This window comes from Mus pahari, chromosome 14 (assembly GCF_900095145.1).
Source record: "Mus pahari chromosome 14, PAHARI_EIJ_v1.1, whole genome shotgun sequence".
Lineage (NCBI taxonomy): Eukaryota > Metazoa > Chordata > Mammalia > Rodentia > Muridae > Mus > Mus pahari.
In genome coordinates, this window is record NC_034603.1 from 54,365,989 (window position 1) to 54,383,928 (window position 17,940).

At 37.8% G+C, this 17,940-nt stretch overlaps 1 protein-coding gene across 4 annotated transcripts in view; it reads right to left on the reverse strand.

The window, feature by feature from the left end:
* The window catches only part of Cltc (clathrin heavy chain), a 63,058-nt gene that overhangs the window by 13,101 nt on the left and 32,017 nt on the right, over nucleotides 1–17,940 (reverse strand). For all 4 annotated transcript variants that reach the window (XM_029546404.1, XM_021213075.2, XM_029546402.1 and 1 more), the window contains 11 exons: nucleotides 17,695–17,895; nucleotides 14,748–14,900; nucleotides 14,194–14,316; nucleotides 12,850–12,987; nucleotides 12,061–12,225; nucleotides 11,788–11,968; nucleotides 10,202–10,365; nucleotides 4,821–4,946; nucleotides 4,094–4,236; nucleotides 3,596–3,830; nucleotides 1,661–1,783 (listed from right to left, as the gene is read on the reverse strand). In XM_029546404.1, the coding sequence (XP_029402264.1) occupies nucleotides 1,661–1,783; nucleotides 3,596–3,830; nucleotides 4,094–4,236; nucleotides 4,821–4,946; nucleotides 10,202–10,365; nucleotides 11,788–11,968; nucleotides 12,061–12,225; nucleotides 12,850–12,987; nucleotides 14,194–14,316; nucleotides 14,748–14,900; nucleotides 17,695–17,895 (1,752 nt within the window). The remainder of the gene's footprint in view (nucleotides 1–1,660; nucleotides 1,784–3,595; nucleotides 3,831–4,093; nucleotides 4,237–4,820; nucleotides 4,947–10,201; nucleotides 10,366–11,787; nucleotides 11,969–12,060; nucleotides 12,226–12,849; nucleotides 12,988–14,193; nucleotides 14,317–14,747; nucleotides 14,901–17,694; nucleotides 17,896–17,940) is intronic.

Consider the following 17,940-nt stretch of genomic DNA (forward strand, 5'->3'; position numbering starts at 1 on the left):
TTTTCGAGACAGGGTTTCTCTGTATAGCCTTGGCTGTCCTGGAACTCACTTTGTAGACCAGGCTGGCCTCGAACTCAGAAATCCGCCTGCCTCTGCCTTTAATCCCAGAGTGCTGGGATTAAAGGTGTGCGCCACCACGCCCAGCTTGTCTACTGTAATATGCTCAGATGCCATGTGATTGCAGGAACCTTTTTATCTACTTGGGAATGTGCCTTTGAATCACTATTCTTTTTTTTTAAAAAAGATTTATTTATTTATTATATGTAAGTACACTGTAGCTGTCCTCAGACACTCCAGAAGAGGGAGTCAGATCTTGTTATGGATGGTTGTGAGCCACCATGTGGTTGCTGGGATTTGAACTCGGGACCTTTGGAAGAGCAGTCGGGTGCTCTTACCCACTGAGCCATCTCACCAGCCCCTCTTTTGTTTTTTCTAGAGAGTGAGTGAATAACTCAAGAGCTAGTAATCTATTCTTCAAAATGCTGTATCTTTTTGTCTATCAGAAGAATTTAAGAATCATTTTGATAACAAGCAACAATCAGCACTTTAAATTCAAGATTTCAATTTCCTAAGGTATAAAAATCCTAACTTCAGTGCTGTGTTATTTAGTTAGACTTACTACTGATTTGGGTATCATGTGTGCTATTCCTGTGTTTGTGTGCATGAATGTACAGGTGCATGTATCCAAAGGTGATACCAGGTGTCTTGCCCAGTCATGTTTTACTTTACTTCTGAGAAAAGTCTCTCCTGGAAGCTGGAGCTCATCCATTTGGTTGGATTAGGTGACTGGCATGCCCTAGAGATCTTCCTGTCTCCGACTACCCACCACTGGAGTTACATACAGGGGCTTTTATGTCTTTATGGAGTTACATACAGGGGCTTTTATGTCTTTATGGAGTTACATACAGGGGCTTTTATGTGATGCTAGGGACCAGAACTTAACAATCTCCATGATACTTACTTGGACTTTTAGAAAAGAATTTGAGATAGAATCTTGCTACAGTCATAGGACAAGGTGAACTCAAACTCATATTCTTCCTCTCTCAAACTCCTAAGTACTAGGGACTTCAGGCATAAGCTGTCATACCCAAAAATTACTTGGATTTTTTTGTTTTTGACTTATCAATCCTCATCATGTGCTGACGTACCTTTGTAAATGTCTTGACTTTGGTCATGTGTCAGTTAACTATTTTTAGTCAATCCTAATTTATTCCCTTTCTTTAGTGCTGATGAACTTAAGATAATTTTATGTTTTTAGATTTCACTTTCCTTATATTTTACACATACACACAATCTTAAATTTATATAGTACAATTTTAACTTTTTTTCCCCACTTTTTCTGCCTTCTGTTATAGTTAGATATGACCCGTTAAAATATATTTGGATATATGATAGGAAAGTATTCCAAGTAAGAATGATGGGAAACGGGGCTGGTGAGATGGCTCAGCGGGTAAGAGCACTGACTGCTCTTCTGAAGGTCCTGAGTTCAAATCTCAGCAACCACATGGTGGTTAACAACCACCCATAATGAGATCTGTTGCCCTCTTCTGACGCATCTGAAGACAGCTACGGTGATACTTGTGTATAATAATAAATAAATCTTAAAAAAAAAAAGAAAAAAGAAAGAAAGAATGATGGGAAACATTTTTGTGATTCTTACCTGGTCAATTAATGGTCTTCTGTATGGATTGCTTTCTAGTAGTACACTACCCCACAATTCTGGATCCTTTCGACGGACTAAGTAGCGAGAAAGACTTTTGAAGAGGGAATTCTCATTACAAACCTAATTAAAATAGCAAAGGTTAATTTCAGTGCAAACAGTAAAAACTACAGACGAGTCTGAAAGTTATTTGTAATCATGTCAACACTTTATTTTAAGAATCTATTACTTCTACATAGAATCTTGGGAATATTACAGACAAATATTCTCACTGAAACTAAAGGATGGGGAAAAAATTTTAGGAGCTTTTAAAAAGACCTCCACTATTGAATCTTTCTTTTTCTTGTTTGAGATGGTGGTCTCACGTACCTGAGCTCCAAAGTCCTATACCTGCCTTTACTTCTCACATACTAGAACTACAGACACATACTAGCATATTCAGCTTATTTTTCATGTTAAAGCATTAGTTTTGTATTAACCTTAAATTATAGCTTTGTATTACACTCCAATACAGATCTGGTTGCCTTCAAAACCTTCTTCCAGTGTTTTATTAGCTACTGCACTTACTTGTCCACATACCTGCACGTAAATATGCATAATCTTTGAAAGTACATATATACATACATACATGCATGCATGCATACATACATACATACATACGTAAGTTTCTAAGATCTGACCACTGAACAATTCTAGAAGGAATCTTCAGGATAGAACTTGGTTACTAATGGCATCTTTCATTAAAAAGGATGGGGGTGGGCTGGTGAGATGGCTCAGTGGGTAAGAGCACCCGACTGCTCTTCCGAAGGTCCGGAGTTCAAATCCCAGCAACCACATGGTGGCTCATAACCATCTGTAACAAGATCTGACACCCTCTTCTGGAGTGACTGAAGACGCTACAGTGTACTTACATATAATAAATCTTTAAAAAAAAAAAAACGATTATATATATATAATATAAAAAAAAAAAAGGATGGGGGTTACCTGAAAAAAAAAGAGCAACTCTAAGCTGGGAAAGTTGCACAATGAGCCTTGAAGTGCCTCAAAACAACCAGGCAACAATCTGCATGCTTACAGAAATTACAGTTAATGGACTGTAATTCAGAGAGTACAACGGAAATCTATGAATCCAAGAATACTGACTAAAAAATATGACAGAATTTGTTTTCAGCACTGGGATTTGTAATCAGGACCTCACTCATGCCGGCCCAGTATTCTACCCTTGAGCTCTAACCCATAACTGATAAAAGGAGAAAGGACTGAAGTAGTCACCAGCCTAGTAAGAATGTCTTATGTTACAAAGGCTAAGGAGAGACAAGGAGGAAGAACATGTGCATTGTCTGTTAATCAAAGGACTCCTGAATGGAAAGTGGACAATTCAGTGGAGACTGGAAACATAAAGAAAGAAAATGAGCTTCTGAATCCAACAGCATGGGGCAAATATCATTAAAAACAAAATAAACAAACAAACAAAAACAAATTTCCAAGAACTAATTTAGAATAAAGAGGCTAAAGAGTGGACACAATTGTGATCCTAAACTACAGAAAACCCTGACAAAACTGAAAACAAGCTTTTCAAAGTATCTTGTTAATGTCTGACTGGTGCTAGTACCAATATAAAGATACTTCTTCATTCTTACAAAGCAGAACCCGAATGGGTGTATGTAACCTAGTTAAAAGGCTTATGTTAAGGTATGTGTGGCAGGCAGTGTACAAGAACCCAAGCAAAGCTAATACATGTCAAATCAGGAGAGAGTGTATATAGACTTAGGTTCATTACTATTTCCAAATAAAGTTTTAAAAAGCACACATCTGCCCAAAACTGTTGCACATTAACTAAAAAAATCATATAGAATCTCAAAATTTGCTAACTGGAAATACAACTAGTTAAAGTAATACAGATATCTCTGTACACACTCAACAAGCAGTACTCACATTGATGAGTTCCAGATCACACTGGCCACGTTCATAAGCAACACAAGCAAGATGTGGGTCTCTCTTCTCACAGTACTTCCCAACAACACGACTGTCATAATAAGGGTTTTCACGAAGAAATCTCTCTGGGTTGTTGTTACTGTCGATGTATATTTTGGCTAATGCATTATGAGTAGCAGGCTCCTCACAGCCCTCATGAATTCTAGCCTCAAGCCAAGGAAGAAGCAGCTTCAATCTAGTAACAGAACCCAGACACACTGTGTTAAAAACAGCACAATCTTCTCCTAACTATACAAATATAGTCACATTTCAGGAAAAAAATGACAGAAACAAAAATTTCAACTCTAACAGCGAGTGTGTCACCCTTCTGTCAGCTGCCTCCATGGTTTACCCCATGTGCTGAGTAGCCACACTCAAGTCAGTCAGCTGTATTTCCACTCTTCTACACTACCAGGAGCACAAACTTATGTGTTATAAGGAGAGAGAACAGTGCTACACCTGTTTCTTTTCTCAACTTCAGCAACAAGCTCGTCAGTAGAGAATTGACCTCTCACAACAAGAATCAAATTTTTAATGACATCTTCAGAGCAGTCAACATCCAGCAATCCTCCAATAACCACAGGAAGTCGACTTGGATTTACCTATGATTGAAAAAGAGAAAATAAAAAGAATACTGTTATATTAATAAGCAAAACTGAGTGAAAAACATAAAGACCATTTCTTTTTAAAGCCCTGTTCTAAAACAATTAGTAATAAACTATGAATCTAAAATTATGGTCAGATGATATAAAAGTCTAGCTAGAAAGACCTCACATTCTAATAAGCAGGGAGCACTCACCCTGTGGGCTCCCATGTTGCTATGGTTAATCAGTTCTACCTAAGGATCACTCCAAATGCCGAAGTACAAAAATAACAACAGCAAAGATAACTACGGAAGATTACTAAGTACAAAAGCATCACTAGAAGACCCTGAAGTGGACAACAGTCTCTAATAACTCATTTGAGACATGTGATTCGGGCTTTGGTTCCTAGACTTTTCAACTCTTTAGACTACAGTAGCTCTCACACTTCATATTCTGGCATGGATGTAAAATCGTAATAAAAGACTGAGCTGAGGAAAAACATGGAAAGCTACTCTAACAGACCATTCTTACCAGGCACAATGAGAAGAATTCAAAATACTGTAGTGATAATATTTAAATTATCTAAATACCAAAGTACTTACCTTCTGGACATATATCTCTATATACTTCTGAAGATTGTTTCTATATAAATACAGCACCAGGTCATGGACAAAGTCAAACCGGTCACAGACAATGATAAGTGGCAGCTGATCTGTTAGCTTTGCCTCCTGAAACGGGGGAAAAATAAAAAAGAAACATCAATTTCCCCATTGCATGAATTAAAATATGAGAATCCTTTCTGTGCTGATGGGAGAGGCTTACATAAACGTAGCTCTTCTGTTAAAAGAAACAAATGACCCCAAGGCTGTGTGTCCTTCTCCCCATTTTAATACATATTACTAAGTACAGCTTAGATTCACACACAAAACACCAAGCCCTTGCCATGCACAAATTAAGATTTGTGAGCCACCAGTAGCAGTACACAGGTTTAAAAAAAAAAAAAATCACTACATGGGGACTTTCACTAATAAAAAACATTTCAGCTGAATTCAGCAGTTGATTTAGTAACGTTCTCACATTGGTGGCACAAATGCTCACATTTGTTTCAGACTACTAATTATTTTCTAGCCCTCCCCAATACAGCGCTAATAATACCAAAATACCTAGCCTCTAACAATCTATTATAATTAAATCTACAAAGAACACTGTGATAATGGCCATGAATTAAACACACCAAAGAATTTAAAGAAAAGACATCTTTAAATTGCCCATTGCTTTTACCATTACAAAGACGAAGCTACAGTCCTACTTATAGACTGACAGAGATGTTATAGACAGGCAGGTAAGGGTAAGACCTGTGTGGGGCAATTACCTGATACATGTCCTGTTATATTCCACAGACATAAGGTACAGCACAAAAAACAACAGTTTCCATCAGGAATTCATTTATACACAGTGACACATTCCTCAATCCATGATTCTTCTAAGAGTTGACTAAAGAAATACATACTAAGCAGGACAGGACTTTCCCCAGTGGTAGCCACTCCTTTTAAGGGTTGGAATAGAATGCCGTGAGGGCCGGGGGGGGGGGGGTTCGTACTAGGGATTAGGCTAGAACAGTAATCTGCCACTGAGTAACATCAGACAATAAAATGGTTCTTAGACTAGGCTCTAGCCACCCAATTATAAATCACATGAACATTAGTCCATGGAAGGTTCAGAAAATATCAAGAAATTTTTTGTGAGCTATAATAAATTTAAAAACAATGAAAATTGCTAAAAATGTGAAGTAAAATTCCAACTGCAGGCTGTTCACATTAAGGAAAGTCAAAGCATGTGAGAACGTATTTCAGAAATTACTAATGACTGCTACAATTGTTTCTAGAAAGGATGTCTGCTTCTACAAATATAAAGTTCCAGGCCAATTTTTCCTCCTAAATAAGCATTAAAAAAAAAACAAAACAAACAAACAAACAAAAAAACCCTCAGTGGATCACATTAGTCTTCTGTGCACATAAAACACAAGTTTCATCCACTAGGGGAAAACATGCAAGCAGACTACTTAGCTAGTTCATTTCTGACTAGAACTATGCTGTTTTCCTGTTTATCTAAACCTTCACAACAGTTCATGCATAAAACTAATGCTCTATGTTTGTAAATATTTTATTTTTAATTCTGTGTATGGTGATGTGCACATGACTACAAGAGCCCACAGGGCCAGAAGCACTGGGTGCACCGGGAATTGCAGGTACTTTGTGAACAAGCCAACACACAGGTCTTCCTCTGGAAGAGCAGCAAGTGATGCTAACTGGTGAGCCATCTCTCCAGCCCCATGTTATCTATACATTAAAAACTATTTACTAAGCTATTAACCATTATTGTTAGCAACTGTTCTAAGACAAAAATTAAAATTGGGTAAATTCATGTACAAGTTTTCTACCACACAAATTTAATAACTATTGCAAGCGCTCCCATGTATCACGGAAACTGCCTCCGAGTGGGAAGAGGTGAGGTTTCTGTCACAGCAGAGAGCGTGACAGCAGCAGTGAAGCAGGGCAATCGAGGTGGAACTGGTACAGATACCAGACTGTCTGTTTGCCTATGCATGTGGAGGGCAGAGGACTGACTTCAGCTGTCATTCCTCAGGAGCACTGTGCACCTTACTTAAGACAGTCTTTTCACTGGCTTGGAGCACACCAAAGGACCCACCTTGGCCAGGGTTACAAGCATGAGTTACCACATGTACCATTCATTCTCTCCTGGGATCTGGAATCTAACCCAGGCTTGCAAGGCAAGCACTTTACTGACTGAGCTAGTTCACTTACCCTAGTAGTTTCTATTTTAGGTCGAGTAACTTGAGAAAAACCTCTCCTGACATTTGACCAGAAACCTGAAGGTCAAGGAGCAAGCCATGAACGTCTCAGAGGAAAAAAACAAAAAACAAAAAACAAACAAACAGTCTAGGGCAGACACAGAGCTCCAACAGCCAAGGGCAACAGTGAGTTATCCAGGGAGACTGAGGCAAAGCATGGCATAAAGAAAAGGGAGCAGGGTGGAGACACACTCGTATGTTAATCAAATAACATTGATTATGTTATGGAACTCATTGTAGTACTTTAACTTTTCTGTAGGTCATAAGAGAAACTTAGGCTAGTACAGGGCTACTGAATAACATTCTCATCCCTCACAGGGTAGTAGGTGTTTGTTTGTTTTCTCCAGACATTATCTCAGTATTGTCGCTCATGCTAGTTTTGGACTCATAATCTTCCTGCCTTTGGTTTCTGAGGGCTGGGATTACAGGTAAGGAAGGAGCCCTAACTCTGATCCACACAGGCTATTGTTTTTGTTGTGGGTCATATAACATTGTATTATATTGTTGTATTTATTCATTAAAATTAATATTTTGAGTCAGGCCATATATACACCAGGTTGGCCTCAAACTCCAGGTCCCTCTGACTCAGTCTGTCAAGTGTGGGTGTTGGGATTCTTTATGTATTCTCATATCTAACTTAAATGTTACTCAAGAGCTGGGCGATGGTGGCGCACGCCTTTAATCCCAGCACTCGGGGGGGCAGAGGCAGGTGGATTTCTGAGTTCGAGGCCAGCCTGGTCTACAAAGTGAGTTCCAGGACAGCCAGGGCTACACAGAGAAACCCTGTCTCAAAAAAAAAAAAAAAAAAAGTTACTCAAGTTGTTATAGTTAAGTTTACTTCTGCTTTAACATAAAAGATAACTCAAACATTATCTCCTAGAGGCTAAAGAAATCTAAAGAAAAGAGTTCAATTACAAAAGAGAAATTCAACTAAGAAGCTAGCAGTATTCAAAAACAAAAACAAAAAGCCTCATAAACCTCAATGATTCACCAGAGGAAGCAAGCTTTGTCCTGTGAGATGGTGCGGGTGCATCAGCAGCATGACCAATCACTCCTTGCATTTGGCAAGTTTCTTCAGAACCCTACAAAGTTTGACATTGTCATGGTGGCTGGGCTGCCCAGGAAAGTTATGAGGCTAAGATAGGACTTATAAAGTTATATGCACTGGGGGAAAGTTTATCTTTCATTTGACAAGGTAAGATAATTTCATCATTTCATCATAAAAACCCCTGTGGGTTTGGCTTTGTAACACAGACCCCGGATAAATTCAAAAGAATAAATATCAGATGATACAGCTATAAACTACCTCCAAGTGATAATAGGTAGAGGCAAGACATGTAAATTCCATGTAATAATGGTTTTGTGCTCAATCTACAATTCTCCCAGAAAAAAAAAGTTTGAAAATGTCATGTGTGACAGTGGATAAGTGGTGCTCTATGAGTTTAAGAATTTTTCTCATCTTTCATAGATAGATAGCTACAAATTTTTATTTTTCCCCATAAAATAACTGGTATGAGAATAGTGTTAACAAGCAAAGTTAAACAGATTGAAAACTCTTACTGTTCTCTAGCTTAGCATTCTTTAGGGCATTACTCTTCACTCCAGCAGAGGCAGCCTTTACTCTCTCCAACAGAATTCATGTGTCACAAAGCCAATTTATCTTGATCCCACTTGGTTTATAAATTATACATTAACACTTCATTTCTGGATTCAGACAGATTTGCTGCTAGAAGTAAACCTAGATGTTTTCTTAACCTACAATAAAGGATCTTGAAAATGATGCCAAAGACAAACTGAAAAATGAAAGCATCTAAGGCAGAGGCTGGAAGATGGCTCAGTAGGTAAAGACATTTATATGGAGACTAACATTCTGAGTTCTAGACACAGTAACTACATGATGCAAAGACAGAACTGACTCCCAAGAGTTGACCTCTGACCTCCATGCAATGGCCTGAGCACAGAAACATCATCACAAACTTCAACACAAAATGAAAACATAAATGTTTAAAAAAAAAAATTAAGGGCTGGTGAGATGGCTCAGTGGGTAAGAGCACCCGACTGCTCTTCCAAAGGTCTGGAGTTCAAATCCCAGCAACCACATGGTGGCTCATAACCATCCATAACAAGATCTGATGCCCTCTTCTGGAGTATCTGAAGACAGCTACAGTGTACTTACATATAATAAATAAATAAATCTTTAAAAAAAAAAATTGAAGAGATAAATTTCTAACATTTTAAGCCAAGAATGATGCCTTGTGGAAGATGCTGGGATTACCACATACCAAGGCCAGCCTAGATACTGCAAAGTGAGACTGTCTCAAAAAAATAGGAAAGATGATTCAAAGAGCAAGGGCACTTGTGCCAAATATGAAGATCTGAGTTTGACCCCTGGGCCTTCCATGATAGAAGGAGAGAACTACCTCTTATGCACATTCTTCTCCCCAGACAAAAATTTTCAAGGCAGTAGAAAAACAAAATCAATAACTGTACCTTAAAAAAATAAATAAAGGAATCAAAGCCTTCTATGGACTAGAGGCCACCCACCTCTTGTTGTACATATTAATAATGTACACATCCACCTCCTGTTGTACATATTAATAATGTACACATTACAGGTATGTGTCACCACCTGGGGAAAGAGCCGAATATTCTAAAACATGATCAAGAACAACTTTAAACTGTGTTTTTCTTAAACCAGCCCTAGTGGCACACATCTTTAATCCCAGCACTCAAGAGACAGGGACAGGCAGATCTCCAGCCTGGTCTACATACTGAATTCTAGAACAGCCAGGGTTACAGAATGAGACCCTGTCATAAAAGAAAAAATAAAAAAGAAATGTGTCTTTTGATTTTTTAAAAAGGAAGTTCTGTGCAATGAAACTGTTTTTCCTTCTTTTTAAACAGATGGTCGTTCTTAGGTAGTACTTACTAATTTCCTTCCTTTTTCTTGAGAAACCACAGAGTATTAAGTTTAGAAAAAAATTAACCCAGCACAGAATTTGAGAATGCTAAGATTTTCAAATATAAGAAAAATATTCTCAAGCACGACTGAACCCTTGTAGAACTGCTGACCTTAAGTCAATCAGAAGCACGTAGCTTAAAGCCACTTACCTTGAGAAAATTCTTGACTCGCTCGGGATCATAGCAGTTGCTTTCTCTGCAGATTCTTTCCACTTCTTTGATTTGCCCAGTCTTGCAAGCTGCCTGAATATATTTAAAGTGCACATCTGGGTCTTGACTAAAGTTAACAATGGACCCCAGAAAATAAAAGAGACCTAAAAGAAACAAAAGTAATTGAAATTAAGTAACATAGGCATGTTTTCTTGTTTGTTTGCTTGCTTGCTTGCTTTAAGACAAGGTCTCACTGTGAAACGCTGGTCTCTTTACGAAGTCCTGGCTGTCCTGATGTTGCTGTTTAAGCTAGACTAGTCACAAATTCAGAGATCCTCCTGCCTCTGACTCCAAAGTGCTGAGATTAAAAGCATGTACCATCAAGCCTGGCTATACTTTTGAGAATGGAAGAAATAAAAATTAAGCAATTATAAGTCATGATTACAGAAAATGTTCCTAGTAAGGTGGTTGTTTTAAAAGTTCAGTAAGAATACAAATTAATCCAGAAACTACTTGAATAAAACAGATATAAATTTCAATCCCTACAGAACAGAATATTCTGTTTAAAAGTATCTTTCTGTGTTTTAGTTTTTTTTGAGAGGATTTGTCATATAGTTCAGGCTGTCCTTGAATCTATCATAAACCTGCCTCATCTTTCTAAGTGCTAAAACACAGTGGCCACTATGCCTGGCTTGAAAGTTTTCAAATAGTAAAGGACAGTGCCTCAATAGCAAAGCAAATTTTTATACATTTCATGAGACACTTTAAATAAAGTATCACATACCAGATATCTTTGCATAAAATTTTCAAAAATTTAGTGTAGAGCTGTCCATAAGAACTTTCTGCAGTGATGACCTATATTATCTGCCTCAGACACTAACCTCCCATGGTTCACCTCAAGAGTAGCAGCTAGACTAACTCTAGAAACTTTCAATTATATTTTAATTATTTAATTGAATTTTAAATAGCTACTTATGGCTAGTAGCTATATTCTGTTAGCAAACAAAATCAAAAGAAACTGCCAGACTGGCATACCCTACCCTTTCTATCTAGAGCACTATACTACAAAGACAGAGAGAAGGTTAAGGAGGGACCAGCATTGAGCTAGTGATCCTAAGAACCACCTAACAAGTGATTAACCCTGCACAATCTGTGGAACTGATCTTACTGTGGGAACTAAGTGGGCGCATACACAGGGTAGCAGCCACACAGTAAGCAGTCACCCAGCGAGAAGCACCTCCAGGACCAAGGCAGAGAAGCACTGCTGGGCTAATGAAGCACAAAATCCCCTTATGAGAAATGTTCACTATTACAAGAGTCAGAGCTGTGCTTGTAATATTACTGTAATTAGTCATCAGTATTCTCATTATGCAGCTAACACAAGACAATAAATTTTTTATTCCAAATGTCTGCCTTTAGTTCATAAAATATCCAAGCAGGTGCTCTACACTGTGTATCTCTAGGATCTCATGACATGAGGGATCCTAGAGAAGACATGTCCCCTAAAAATGTTTTTCAGAAAGATAATTTCGAACTGTTTGATTGACAAGTGTCTCTCTTGTATCAATTCTGACATTGCTAATTACCTTCAAAACTCTTGAATGATTCAAAGAGTTCAATTAGAGACTGAGTTGACAGCTGTTCATGATATTTAGAAGCCACCTGAACACAGATCTGTAGATTTTGACGAATATTAGCAGACAGCATGGCTCTGAGACACTCTAGGGAATCTTCAACTGATAAGGACCCAAAGTAATTCACTAACCACTAGAGGAAAAAAAAAACAAATTAATAATTTACTATCACCCAGTACAAACAATAAACACACTGACTAATCACAACAGGTAAGAAAAAAATACCTCAGGGTTAAGAAGATGGGTATGAACAACTGCACGTTTTATATCGTATAAATCGGTGAAGTGCTCTAATGCACGCTGCAGCAGGCCTGCCTTCTCACACAGCTGGGCGATATGAGCCCGGTCATAGTGGGTGAACATCTGATTCCCGAGAATGGCATCTGCAACCTAGAAAACCACAGACAGGATGAGGTTGTTTTTCCTTCTCCTTTACTTCAGCATACACCAACACCCAGAAAATACATTGAGATTGAATACTGAATAAATAAAATAAAAGTATGAAGTACAAAGAATACTAGCTAAATTTTCTTAGGAAATAAGCATCTCAAAACTGAATGACAATTTGTAAACTTCTGCGTAATGGACCAGAAGAACAGGATTGGAGGCAAGATTAAAAAGCACAACTCTGCTAGCCACATTTTTTGTCAACTTGAAAGTGGGAACATCTTGGAAGTGGGAACCTCAAATTTGAGAATGGCTCTAACAGACTACTTATAGGCAAGTCTGTAGGGTCTTTTCTTGACTAATGATGGGGAGTGGGGAAAGACCACCAGGAAAAACACCATTTTTGGACAGGTAGTCCTGGGTTGTAAGAAAAAGAATGAGCAACACAATAAGCAGCTCTCCTCCATGGCCTCTGCTTCAGTTCCTGCCTCCAGGTTCATGCCCTCACTTCCCTCAGTGATGGAGTGAAGAGTTTTATGGTAAAATAAACCCTTTCCTCCCCAAGTTACTTTTGGTCATGGTGTTTATCACAGAAATAGAAATTCTAACAAATATAGCAACACATACTTGAGGTGCGTGCATAAGGTTCATCTCAAGCAATCGCGTCTGCAAAGGACCTTCAGAGGGACGATTATTCTTCAAAGCATCAAGTAAGAAGGCAGTACATTGTTGGATTAGATTGTATTCCATAAAGACATCCACAATCTATTAAAAGAGAAAAATCAGATATAAGATAGTAATGAAGGGGAAGAGCTGTTAAGACCAAAAGGGCGATTCAGTGTGGGGGAAATATGGACAAATAACAATATGCATGTATGCAAGTCATGTTAAAATGCAAAGAACAAGTATGAGTTTTACCAGTTGTTTTTGGTATTTATTATGTTATAGGTATATCACATATACTTTGAGTGAAATACATGCATGCCTGGTGTTCACGGAGGTCAGGGTAGGCAACACATCCAGTGCAACTAGAATGAAGGATGTCTGTGAGCCACCATGTGGATGCTGGGAATCAAGCCTGTGTCCTCTGTACTAGCAACAAGGGCTCTAAATTGCTGAGCCATCGATCTAGACCCTGAATACCAGATTTAAAGAGTAGTATTTATAAAACCCTCCCTCCTATTGAAATTGCCAGAGAAGCCAGGTATATGGGTATGCCAGCTCACGCCTATAAAGGCCAGTATTCAGAGAGCAGCACTAGGAAGTTCTAGACCAGCCTGGTCTACATATGAATTCCAAGATTAGAGAGCTATATAATGAGACTCTAGCAAAACAAACTAAAAGTTACTGAAAAACTCAGTTCTCTGAGTTACAGTTTTTTAAAAAAAATTTTTTTTCAAAACCGAAGCATATACAATCAATATGAGAAGTCGGCTTATACATTCTCTTTGTCCTTCTCCTCAACCAGGGGAACACACCATTCATATATTTTACTTCTTGGCTTTTTGACCAAGATAAAGTATTTCATTTTCACATATCCTTCCCTAATCAAACTGGCATTTGTTTTATTTTAAAACAGTAAATACTATTTACTATTACTATTTAACTAAAAAACCAGTTTTTCTGTGACAAGAATTAAGTGACTAGCTCAGCGGAAACACTTGTATGCAGGCTGACTATCTGAAAGCAAGCAGGCAGCAAAAGTGCTCTCACACACTGTCCTCTGACCTCCGTACATGCCATGGGTGCACCTCTGCCGGTAGTAATATTTAGAATTTAAAAACTATAGATGGTATCTTGCTGCCTATTCTTTTGCAATATGTTGTGGTAAGATATTCAGGGTTTATCCAAGTAGGCACACAAGAATAAGATTTCTGTCAGCTAAAAGTTTATTCTCCTGAAAAGTGTGTTTGAAACTCAAACTTCCCAACACTTCCAACTCCATGAAGTAGAGTTTTAAGATGCCATTACCTGGGTGATATCAGCAAGAGGCTCTTCATCCTGAACTAACATTTGAGCAAACTGCTGTCCTTGGTCTGGACTGATCCGCATGACATTTCTCAGAAGAAAGATCCAATCTGGAGTATAGCCAACCTACAAATAGGCCACAAAGTTTCATTTTAAAAGCATTAAAAGTCGTTTCTATAACATGATATTATTAACTACTGGTGACTATAAAACTCTATACTTTTAGACATTCAATAAGACCATTGCAATGACATAATTGCTAAAAGATAATTATATTACTTCTTGTCAATGAATGACAATTTCAAAAACTGAACTAACACATGCCTAACATGCCTCCACAATCTTAAAATTATAGGTGCTTTCATGTACACCACTAGGGTATGAACTCTGCATATGACAGTTAAGAAGGAACTTTTTTTATGCCTTTTCAAGTAGTTTAAAATTTAAAGAAGTTTACCAATAAAAAATGCTATCAATCAAGTTAAGGCTAATTTCTGTTTTTTGTTTTTTTTTTTTTTTAATAAACTTATGTTGAGAATTTTCCCCACTGAACTCACTTTTTTAGCATATAAAACAATCTTCTGGACTTGGCCTGTCTCTGCAAAGCACTGGATGACTTTATTAGGTACATTGGCCCTGAGGTAAACACTCAGTGCTAATGTTGGGTCCACAGATTTTACGAGATCACCCAGTTCTTCAGAACATTCCAGCTGCCAAAGGAAAAAGAATTTTGTTAGTGACCCATTTGCTTTTTTAAAAATGAGTAGTTGATACCATTTCTCTATAAATATAACTCATATAGAAGATAGTCATTTTAAAAAGATAAACATACAAGATTTGTGGCTGGTAAAATCTAGATATGATATTCACAGTAATGACTATATATAATTCTCCAGAACTATACCTTAAACAAGGATTTTGCTTTGTCCTATTGATATTCCGCTTTTAGGTATTTCCTCCTACCTTGTCAGGAATGCACATTTTCTTTCTGGTAGAGTCTTATACATCTAGCTAAGATAGCCAACTATTACAGCTATCTTTTCAACTTTTCAAAAATAATGTCACTGGTTTTTTATTTGTGTGTTCCCATAGAGAGCAGGAGAGGACATCAGATCCCCTGGAGTTAGAGTTGGAGGTGATTATGACTCATATGACATGGGTGCTAGAAACTGAAGTCAGGTCCTCTAGAAGAGTAATAGAGGCTCTGAACCAATAAGGTATCTCTTCAGTCGGCTGATAGTACAACTTTTGATGCAGTCTTGTCAATAAAAATCAGCAATGCCAGTTGGCCACTTGGGAAGCTAAAGAAAGAGTACAAGACCTGCCTGTGCCACAAATAAAGACACTGTTTCATTGTCTCTAAAGAAATAAATCAATTGTAGAAAGTAAGCTAATGACTCCCTACTTACACTAGGATTATTTTAAAACTATAGGGATAATTTTTAAACTAGGATATACCTTTTATAATTCAAGAGTCCTAAGATCCATCATTTATCTTTGTTTATTAACTTTAGGATTTGAAACGGTTAAGCAGGACACTAAATTTACAAAGTAAAATAGATTCAAAGTTTCCAATTCCCAGGTAGTACACCGCAGATGCCCTTCACATCAGCTTCCTAAGAGCTTGGCTGCTTTACTTGACTTTTCTACTTTTTTTTTTCCTTTTTGGAATTGAACTTATGGCTTTATCCTAAATAAATTAGTTCTATACCACTATCCCACACCTCCAGTCCAATTTTCTATTTTATTCTTTTTGTTCTTTCCTTTCTTTTAGGGAGGGGAATGAGGACAAAATTTCACTATGTAGACCAAGCTGGCCTCAAACTCAGTCAGCCCGACTCTGCCTCTAAAGTGCTAATTATGCACTTTGTGTGGGTTTATGTACATATACATACATGAATGCCAGACTACAGAAATCAGGCTGTCAAGATTCCCCTAGAAGTTATAGGCAGCAGTGATCTGCCTGACTTTGTGCTGGGAATTTAACTTGAACCCTCTGTAAGAACAGTATGTAGTCTTAACCACTGAGCCATCTCCTCCTACTGGTAACTTTTTAAAAAGAATAGCCCTTATAAACTCATGTGTTCAAAAAGTTCTGTCATTCTACACATTTTACCTGAACATGCTATCTAATGGACAGTGAATGAACCTTACTGCAAATGAGCCCCCATGACTACCAACAAAAAGTAATAATATTAAAAAAATTAATACCCTATATAGAGGTCGTCTCAGTTATCCTGGCTGCTCCCATTCTGTTATCTTATACAATTAGAACAGCTTTCCAAAATGTTAGCTTGGCTATTCTTTAGGAGAAAATGTTATGTGCTAAGCCTCTCAAGTCTGAAGTACTGTCCTCTAGTGCCCTGTAAGACAAGCCTAGCAGAAGACAGGCTAAGAAACAGGAACTTAAGACTCCAGAATGGGGCTGGTGAGATGGCTCAGTGGGTAAGAGCACCCGACTGCTCTTCCGAAGGTCTGGAGTTCAAATCCCAGCAACCACATGGTGGCTCATAACCAACTGTAACAAGATCTGACGCCCTCTTCTGGAGTGTCTGAAGACAGCTACAGTGTACTTACATATAATTAATAAAAATCTTTAAAAAAAAAAAAAAGACTCCAGAATGTACCAACGCCACCAACACACTCTGCTTTGGAAGGTTTACTATCTTGGTGAGTAATCACTCCAGGATTGCTGCCTCAGTCCTGACAACTCATAAAACATGGCAACTCAAACTGTTTAGGCAGGTAGGCAGGAAAGCTTTCTTGTGTAATTATATAAAAAGAATTATTATAAATTGCTTAAAACTTGTTTGTTGAAGTACAAATATTAATTGCTTGATTTTTCATTCTTCTCTATTAGAAAAATGTGCTTTGCAAAACAGTATAAAGTGCTGAATATAAAAGATATATTCGACAGCACAGAATACATTTTATATTAAAATATAATACAATATAAAAAATAAGATATTTTTTGCAAAAGACTCCCATTTAAACTCTTTTAAATACTTTTTCACAGTAACACCATTTAACACTCTATGAGATCACTGTCGGACAGAACCTCAGTGTGTTAAACACAGCCAACCTGGCTGTTGCATACCCAAGTGTGTTCACCAGCATCAAAAGTTATGATGCTGATGACAGTTTATAAATCCTTACAGAGGGAGAGAGAGCAAGCAGGAACTACTAGGCATGCATATCAAATGTGGGATATGGAATACCACATGCTAAGCAATGTCAAATACACTGACAAATACGCCTGCACAATGAAGGAAGCCTCTCATGTTAATTGTTTTCCAAGGCCAAACCAATGGTAACTCACTTCCAGCAGTTTTCACTACCAAGCAATAATCCTGGATCATGGGTTAAACCAGCAAGGTCTGGTTTTATTTTCATAAGCAACAAATTAACAGATGGAGAAACTTTGGTAGAAACCAACCATTTTAAATTGCTAACAAGGTATTTAAACAAAGGAAAATTATATTAATTCAAATTAATGTAAATTACCTTATCTTCTTTCAGCCATTTCTCTAAAAGCTGTTTCCGCCCTTGCTGAAGCACAGGTCTACATAACTCTAAGGACTCGTATTTGTTCAGCTGGCCCTGGTCCAAAAGGATTCCAAAATACTGAAGTAGAGGTGAAGTTTGACCTGGCTGAGCTGGGACACTCTGGAATCTACGGATGGTATCTGGAGTACGGAGGATTCCCTTTAAGAAAAAGAAAGGTTAAAGACCTTCTCAGTGACTGACTCC